The following is an 8,079-nucleotide window of genomic DNA, read 5'->3' as shown; positions in this document are numbered from 1 at the left end:
GTCTATTAAACAACAGATTACTCTGCACTCAACACTAAGAGACTTGAAAAGAGTATTCTTAAGTGTAGGACTCTCTGCTGATGAGATTCATCTCGAGAGTCTCACTGCAACTGACACCATAATGTCGCTCCCTCATACAACTACTGTGAAAACAATTCGCAATCTATTCAAACAAACTGCAGACATGGCCTACTTATCTTTTGGAGATACTGAAACTTTCTACCGTTCTCTTCTCAGCAATGGTCCTTTAAGTTCCCTACGAAACATATCAAAGCTTTGGGCAACTGTGTCAGATCTCATTGAGTCTCACGATATTGTAGAGCTGGCAAACTTTCTGGCTGATGTTGGAGCTGCCACTATTGACTGGTCTGAATACTCCGTTGAGAAGACAAAATCCAGACTCCCAATTCCATCGGCAAATACTTTCCAATATGAAGTCTGTAACACTCAATTTCCATCTACATCTTTGAAGACAACGACAACGGCCATGACAACGACACCAACGACCAAAGAGGATAAGAAGGAGTCCACAGGCAACAAACAGGATCAAAAACTATCCATTTCAACTCCGCAGCCTTCATCGACATCTCATCACACTGAAGCCATCTCTACACTGAGGACTGCTACAACTAGGCCTGATGTTATTCCTTCTCAGGGGAATGGTTCATCGCATGTTGTTTGTCATCAAGATTATACCAGTTCTACTGTAAAAGCTATGCACAATGTGTGTATCACTTTTGAAAATGGGTTCAAAAGGATTGCTTTCATTGATAGAGATTCTAACCATGGGATCATCAGTGCTTCGCTCGTGTGCTCTGCTGGAGGAGTGTTACGTAAGTCAATGAAGAACGTTACCTTTGACAACAACAACAAACTTCACTTTGAGCCGAACAACGTGACGACATTGCATATCATTTCACCTTTGAACAAGCCAACAAATCTTCTCCCATACACTATAGACGTGGTTGAGGAGGATGGAATCTTTACCCTTGGTGGTGATTTCCCTCTGCACATTTTGAACCAAGAACCTGATGATCTGGACGAATCTAGTCAAACAGCTCTGCTCTTTGAACAAGATGTGATACCAAACCTTTATACCGAGGAGTTTGTCTTACCAGATCGGGGGATATTCGATGTCGATATTGAATTGAATGCGCCAATCTGCACAATCAAGGGTAAACCTCTTCCAACTATGAATCAACGAGAAGAAGAATGGATGAGAAATGAAGTTGAGCATCTGCTGGCCAATGGATTAATCACTCCTGTTCCAAGAACTTCCAACTACTCTGTTCCATTCATACAAAAGGGTAAAAAGAAACAAATGTTTGTTAATTTCCATCAATTAAACTCGATTACAAAGACTATTGGTCCGGATATCTTGACGTTTAAAGAAGCTTCTGTCAACCTTCAAGGCACACACCTCACTACTCTTGATTTGTCTTCTGTTTATCAACACTTACGTCTCTCTGAGAAGTCTTCTGAATACACAACGTTCAGGACACCTGACGGATTCTACAAGTGGAACGTTTTGCCTAATGGACTGAAGAACAACTCTGAACATTTCTCTACTTTCATTAATAGCATCCTTGGTCCTCATTGCGAGTACGTTCGTGTGTGCTTAAAAGATATCCTGATATTTTCAAAGTCTTTTGAAGAACATAGAAGCCATGTCAGGAAAGTTCTATCCACTTTAAAATCGTACAAGCTCCACATTAATTTGGAGAAGTGCCAGTTTTGTTCGTCTTCTGTGAAATGGATGGATCATAAACTTCATACTCAAGGAGCAAATCTTCCGTTGAAGATATCACCCTCTGATTCAGCTACTGATCACATCAGGAATGCAGTTGTCCCAGCAGACAAGAAGGAACTTCAAAGGTTTATTGGATCGGTTGCCTACATTAGTGTATTCTTGGATAGTTATGCAAATATCGCTTATCCTTTGACCTCATTACTGAGAAGGGATGCGCAATTTATCTGGAAACATGAACAGCAGAGGGCTTTTCATTCCATCGTCGATCTTGTGAAACAAGGACCCGAACTGGAAAGTATTGACATCACTGCTCCTATAAAGATTGTTGTTAGTGCCTCAGAAAATGCTATAGCTGCTTCTCTTCATCACAAGATTGATAATACCTGGAGACCCATCGGTTTCAAATCCAAGGTGTTGGATCCTGTCCAACGTAATGAAACAAGTACCGGAAAGGCACTTAGAGGACTTGTCTTTGGCTTGGATTCGTTTTCCTTCTACTTGAGATCTGATCAGACTGTACTTATTGAAACTGCTCATCATGAATTGGCAAATATGTCTCAATCAGATTATCTCAAAAACAACACCTACAATTTGTCTGAAAGGATCGACTTGAATCAAATTCGCATTGTCTATAATGAGCAAATGTCGCTGGATGGTTGCGATGGTTAGCTGGAATAGAATAGGTGATCTTCTTCCCTGACTGAGGTAATGATGCCCATAATGCACTGGTGTACCCTAGTTCCTCCAGCTTATTCCCCTTTGAATTCCAGGTCAATTGAAGGAACCATTGAGCCGTAGCTTCTGTGGGCTGTGTGAAGCACATTATACGGTCTCTTTGAGTGTTCTGTCATACTATCACATCTGAGCACCGCCGAGATGCTGTCCATCACGGTGATTACGCTTACTCTTCATTTTCTTCTTATATCAGTCAGTATAAGAGATTCGAAATACACCTCTATAAACTTCTATCTCAATTAATTAGAAGCACTGTCCAGAAGATGGATACTGTAATTGTAAATTCGTATAAATACTATTGAGTTTATAAATTGTTTATACCCTATGATAATAATTACTGTGTATAATACTCAATTAATGACGTCAGTTAGGAAATATTATTAATGTCTACCAAATCAATCACCTGTATTATATCACTATTATAGCATTATGTAGAACTCAGTTATTGTTACTGTGATAGTGAAAGAATCAATATTTATTAGTTTACAATGCTCTAGATGTTCTTCATTCAAGCTCTAAAAATTATCTCCAGTTATAATGGTGCTACTACATATTTATATTCGAGACATCAAAAATCGAGGTGACTGAATATAGTACCGGCACGTTGTGGAGTAGCAGCTCTGGGAGATCAACAATACAATGACATCCCTCAACGATAGAATAGCTGATACAATGGTCAAGCTCAAGTTCATCTATGATATGTAAGATGTGTTGAGGTTATACGACAATTGGACTGATGAAACTAACCAACAAGTAAGACAAGAAAGGGAATTCTGGTACTTGGAGACAATAAAGATAACATCGGAGGATACTGGTCACGTTAACGAGCAATTCGTTCAGAAGTAAGTCCTTTTACGATGAACAGCATAAGAGACCCCGTGTACTAATTTCAATCAGTCTTGATGATCATTTCTACGAACTGGGACTAGAAATCGGATCTGCTTTCAATGGTCAAGAATTACCTGTTGAACTTTACAGGTTTAACGAGACTCTAGCACGTTTATTTACCAATAGAGATGGTCTCGGTGCCACCATGATGGGTACAGTAAGCGAGACATCACAAAAGAGCTTCGATGTTGAAGGCCTTCATGATGGTGTACAATATGGTGTGGATTCGACGTTGGTTGTTAAGTCGATATCAAAAGTACTACTGCTGAAGTTGAAGAAGTTGAGGGAGCTGATAGGTTCGAAGGATCTCTCACATATGGAGTTGAGACTATTGGATAGCATACTGGTCCAAAATCTTTCACATAGAATGCTAAAGCCATATCACGACCTACTATTCAAAAGGGCGTCGTATCATTTGACCAAGTTGTATTAGATGGTGTGAACTATGTACACATAGATGCAAAATAATGTCTTAATATATTGTTCTATTCAATAGAACAGGTCCCACATCTTTCTCCATACTGTATTCGATTGTTAGTAAAACCAAGAGCCCAAAAGATCATGAATATTGGACGACTCACTGAACCCAGCTAGTTTTCTACCTATAGCCTTCCCTATGACAGGTAGTATTACAATATTCAACAGCAGCTTCAGCTGTGACACAGATTCCTCCCATTGTAGCTGTGCATTGATCAAGGCCAATTCATGTTCCAAGGAATCATCAGTGTCGTATTCGTATTCCGATGAAGACGTATATCCTTCGTCTCCTTCTACGTCCATAGTGGCTATCGATATTGGATCTGCCAAAATCGAAGCGTCTTGAGCCACCTGAGAAAAGTCTGAGACATTCAATTGATCCACTATACTCATTCTTGGCTCCTGTTCAACGTTATTGTTCAATACCGTATGGGGATCATTATGGCTCTTCATGGGTGATGCGTATAAACCCCCTCCTCCAAACGATGTCCGGGTTTTGAGGTGTTTGGGTGTTTTAGTCAGACGAAGATATTGGTAGGGACACATACATGTGAATCGGAATTGCCCCGGAAAAACAAAGCTACTCTTCTCGGGATATACACAGAGGTTTTTCTTTTATGGTTTGTTCTTTTACTTAGCCCAGGTATAATACCGCAATTGGAGTTCATTTGGATTTCCATAGACTCTGTTTTCAAGACGTGTAGCTGCATTGTTGATAGCGATTCTACCATCACATTTTTGGAGAATGCCGTACAGTGACATTCCACGGTGGGCATTACTGATCTACCTTAGCTGAAAACGATGTTACATAGCGTTCACAGTATTGAAAGACACACAGCCATTAAACGCGATGTGATTCTGTGCGTTATTTTAAAGAAAGAATCACATATGTAGTAGGTGACTATTAGTGTTCTTTAACATAGTGTAACACAGCTAGCTGGCCCTGAGGGTCTTAGAAGAAGATCAGTTTGCAACACGCTTTTTGCAAAAAAAAAGAAATTGAAGATGGCACTCACGCTGGGGGTCGAACCCAGAATCTTCTGATTAGAAGTCAGACGCGTTGCCATTACGCCACGCGAGCCACTTTCGAATTTTCAGCATATATGTTTTACTTTGTTCAGTAGAAATTAAATATACAGCTGTCTTTACTGATCCAGCGAACGAGAAGGCGAGTGATTGCGAATGAATGCCAAAGTATCGAGCGTGGAACATGGTTCTCTATCGAGATCGTAATTATGCTAGCAACTCTCACACAAGCCTTCAGAGGAGGGCCTAACAGTGAACGAGTGAATCTTTAAGCTCCAGCACCACATAACACCAGGCTAGGCATTTATACAGACGTGGTTAGAAGTTACAAGAACCTCAAATGACGAGTTTGTCAACAAATCAGGCTTCATTTAACATTGTGAACTATGTACTTTAACTATAACTATTTTCGAATATACAATACTTGCCTTTTCGGCAAAGTGGACGAGAATTATCTACGGAATGTAGAGATCATAATTCTTACTCCTTATCTGGGAGTTCAAAACCAACACGGTGTGCGGTTTTTCTTATTTTGTCCTCTTGTGTCATACTCAACCCTGGGTTATATCTTTCAATAAGCTCATTATAAGTCCTCTGATAACTTAGATAGTTTGCAATGTCGTTAATGTGCTCCACACTATGACCAGATTGCTGAGCAGCCTTGACACCTTCTAAAAGCTTTGGATCAACCTCCACCTGGGGATCCTCCGTTTGCTTCTTCACCTCCTCCAATTTCTTAGTCAATTCAGAGGTCTTGGAAACATCTCTTTCCTTTATGGCATTGATACGTTGGTATGACAAAAGTGCAATGCGTTTCTTAAGATCTTGCGCATTCTGTTTCTTAGCCGCAGCTTTTGTGTTGATGAGCAATTGACGATGAAGGTTTTCAAAGGCAGTTTTTGCGGCAGGCATTTTGTATTGAAATAAGAATGGTCTTTATACTTCTGTGGTCAGTGATCACACTGTTGAAGTTTGTGCCGATGTGATTTTTTTTCTTCTTCCAGATTTTCGAGGGTGTCGCGCGCAATCTTGGCCCAAGGTTTCCAGGATCAACTTTGGCAGCCTTGATTTCTTATAGCTAATCAGACACCAAAGAGATGCAATACCTTTCAGTATGAATGTATTGAGTGTAACTTCGAAAAATAACCAGGTAATCCGTTGATAATGTAGTGGTGATTATTTGCGATGACAGACAGAAGTGTGATGCCACCAACCCTTTTCAGGTTATTAACAATTTAGATGATCTGCATGATCAAAAAGTTACTGAACAATCACTAACTCGGATCATGGTAATTTGGTCGCTGAAGAATTATCATATCGGCCCAAATATGATCTGATCAGCGATGTGAATATTTCTATTTTTCCGAAATCAGACACACAGGAGAATGGATTTACGATGTCAAGACTTCGGAATAAATCTTGAGGGCAACCAGCAAAGCGTCTGTAGCTATTAACCGTTTTAATTGCAGCAGATATGTCCCATACGACACTAGAAGGATCTATCGTGTAATCGATGAGACATACGATGCACAAGTTTCTGGTTTTACGGAACATCAGACAACTACTGAGCAAAGGGGCTGATTAGGACTCAAAGAGAACTACTCTTTTGATTCAACGTTGTGGACGTACAGACTAAAGAGCTTTCTGGTGTCAAACTTCACTTTTGGATTTCTCCAGATTGAAGAGACCTGGGATGATCACCGTTAACATGTGCAGTAGTCCTCAGGCCCCTATATCAGGATTTCTTGGTGTGATTAAATCAAAACAAGTAGCACTGACGGCGCGATACCCGAAGGGCGAAATGCATGAATATGATGATGAAAAGGCCTAACGCCACTTTTGATCATATTCATGCATCACGATTCAGGAGACCGGGGGGTACGGAAAATTGGGGGTGTTTTGAATTGGACATTTGTCTCTAGGTTCTTGGGGTGCTTTACCGGAAAAAATAATGCATAGTGATTTTCCGACCGAAAAGCTCTGAGGACTCCTCGACAAAGAGCAACGTCTTTTAGTCATTATGAAAGTGCAAAGCCAAATGAAGGTAACATATACTGTTGGAAGACACATGAAGAAGCTGGACATTACTATCTGATAGGAAGATACACATGACTAACGAATCGAAGGGTTCAAACTTGGAACGCAGGATCCACCTTGTGATGTTTCAACTCGCTTTCCCCGATTCTGGGGCCCCAGGCCGGGGCCCCCAAGTCTTGCAACCTTGAGATGTCGTATAAATCAAAGTTAATTTTCCGGCACCATGCTATCGATTGGAAAATTTGCGAAGAAAAACAACATTTCATGCATCATCGTACATTAACTTAGGCTCGCGGCAAAATATAAGTACGTCACAGTGAGCAATGTCGAGCAGTGTAACTGAGGAGTCGATCTTGACTTCCGATTTGCTAGAAATCTGGGTGAAGTCCTGCAGAGTTGTTACGATTCTAACAGAGCTTTCTTGTAGTCCTTTTAATTATGGACCAACCGAAGTTCTTTATCTTTCAAAACGAAGGATCAGGAGTATTGACCGGAAAGAAACGTATGAACCTCCCTGTAACAAGCTCTGATCAAACTGTAGGGCAACAAAAGCCTAGCTCTAATAATTGGTTAAAACTCTCCTGTGCATTGCAGTTTCCTCGTTCTGAACTTTGAAACTGTTTCGTTGTCGACGTACGTCGGAGAAAATCCACTGTATAATGCACAGCGTTGGTATGGATTATTTTCAGACCGCCCTGACCCCTCGGATGGCGGACTTCTCCCCTCATGTTGAAAATCCCCACTAAAACAGACAACCCTTTTGCTGATTGGGCAAAGAACAACAACTTTAGCCCATTAGTAGTCTGGTCTCTCGCCGACTTCGATAGTAATTCTTTAACCAAATCACATATCTTCTCCGAGATGACTAAAGAAACCAACCTCAAACACTTATTGTGATTTCACTTTTAAACTTCCAGACCGTCGAGGCTGATGAATTTTAGGGAAACTGGAGATGTCCACAAAAAACCGAGTCTCCCATATGCACTGCGCGTAGCGCGTGGCGTGGTATAAACTTACAGATCAAACAACGTCACAAAACTTTCACCCCCAACGCGCGCGCCGCCGGACGGAGTTGTTGCGACATCACGTTAAGAATTGCATAAAAGGCAGGCCAGATTCCCGTTCTTGTGAAGTCTTTCTTGCTTCTTCTGTTTGTCCAAACAAGA

General features: G+C 40.9%; 4 protein-coding genes and 1 non-coding gene across 5 annotated transcripts in view; 2 read left to right on the top strand and 3 right to left on the bottom strand.

Annotated features, from left to right (window-relative positions):
- Positions 1-3,105: 3,105 nt before the first annotated feature.
- Positions 3,106-3,806, top strand: CYBJADRAFT_169249 (uncharacterized protein; the record flags this gene model as incomplete). Its single annotated transcript, XM_020215690.1, has 3 exons — positions 3,106-3,171; positions 3,202-3,327; positions 3,383-3,806. The coding sequence occupies exons 1-3, from the start codon at positions 3,125-3,127 to the stop codon at positions 3,804-3,806; spliced, it is 597 nt and encodes a 198-aa protein (XP_020068655.1). The 5' UTR covers positions 3,106-3,124.
- On the bottom strand, positions 3,778-4,275 carry MIM2 (Mim2p). The gene is made up of 2 exons (XM_020215689.1): positions 3,955-4,275; positions 3,778-3,894 (listed from the first exon to the last, which is right to left on the bottom strand). The coding sequence occupies exons 1-2, from the start codon at positions 4,241-4,243 to the stop codon at positions 3,863-3,865; spliced, it is 321 nt and encodes a 106-aa protein (XP_020068654.1). The 5' UTR covers positions 4,244-4,275; the 3' UTR covers positions 3,778-3,862.
- Positions 4,276-4,859: 584 nt separating this feature from the next.
- Positions 4,860-4,931, bottom strand: CYBJADRAFT_t138. The gene has a single exon. It is a non-coding gene; the product is annotated as a tRNA-Arg (tRNA).
- Positions 4,932-5,356: 425 nt separating this feature from the next.
- Positions 5,357-5,788, bottom strand: FMC1 (Fmc1p; the record flags this gene model as incomplete). The annotated part of the gene is made up of 1 exon (XM_020217218.1): positions 5,357-5,788. The coding sequence occupies one exon, from the start codon at positions 5,786-5,788 to the stop codon at positions 5,357-5,359; it is 432 nt and encodes a 143-aa protein (XP_020068653.1).
- A 1,563-nt stretch (positions 5,789-7,351) lies between these two features.
- Positions 7,352-8,079, top strand: part of HXK2 (hexokinase 2) — a gene marked incomplete at both ends in the record, with an annotated part of 2,395 nt that continues 1,667 nt past the window's right edge. Inside the window, one exon of the mRNA XM_020217542.1 lies at positions 7,352-7,450. Coding sequence (XP_020068652.1) covers positions 7,352-7,450 — 99 coding nt within the window. The remainder of the gene's footprint in view (positions 7,451-8,079) is intronic.

The sequence above is a fragment of the Cyberlindnera jadinii genome, assembly GCF_001661405.1.
Source record: "Cyberlindnera jadinii NRRL Y-1542 unplaced genomic scaffold CYBJAscaffold_15, whole genome shotgun sequence".
In the NCBI taxonomy this organism is placed as follows: Eukaryota; Fungi; Ascomycota; class Saccharomycetes; order Phaffomycetales; family Wickerhamomycetaceae; genus Williopsis; species Williopsis jadinii.
The sequence above is the reverse complement of the archived record's forward strand: the minus strand, read 5'-3'. Positions and strand labels throughout refer to the sequence as shown.

Coding starts and splice junctions, on each gene's coding strand:
- MIM2 (XM_020215689.1), bottom strand. CDS start 4,243: ATGAGTATAGTGGATCAATTGAATGTCTCAGACTTTTCTCAGGTGGCT. Junction 3,895..3,954: donor TAGAAAACTAGCTGGGTTCA/GTGAGTCGTCCA, acceptor AATCGAATACAG/TATGGAGAAAGATGTGGGAC.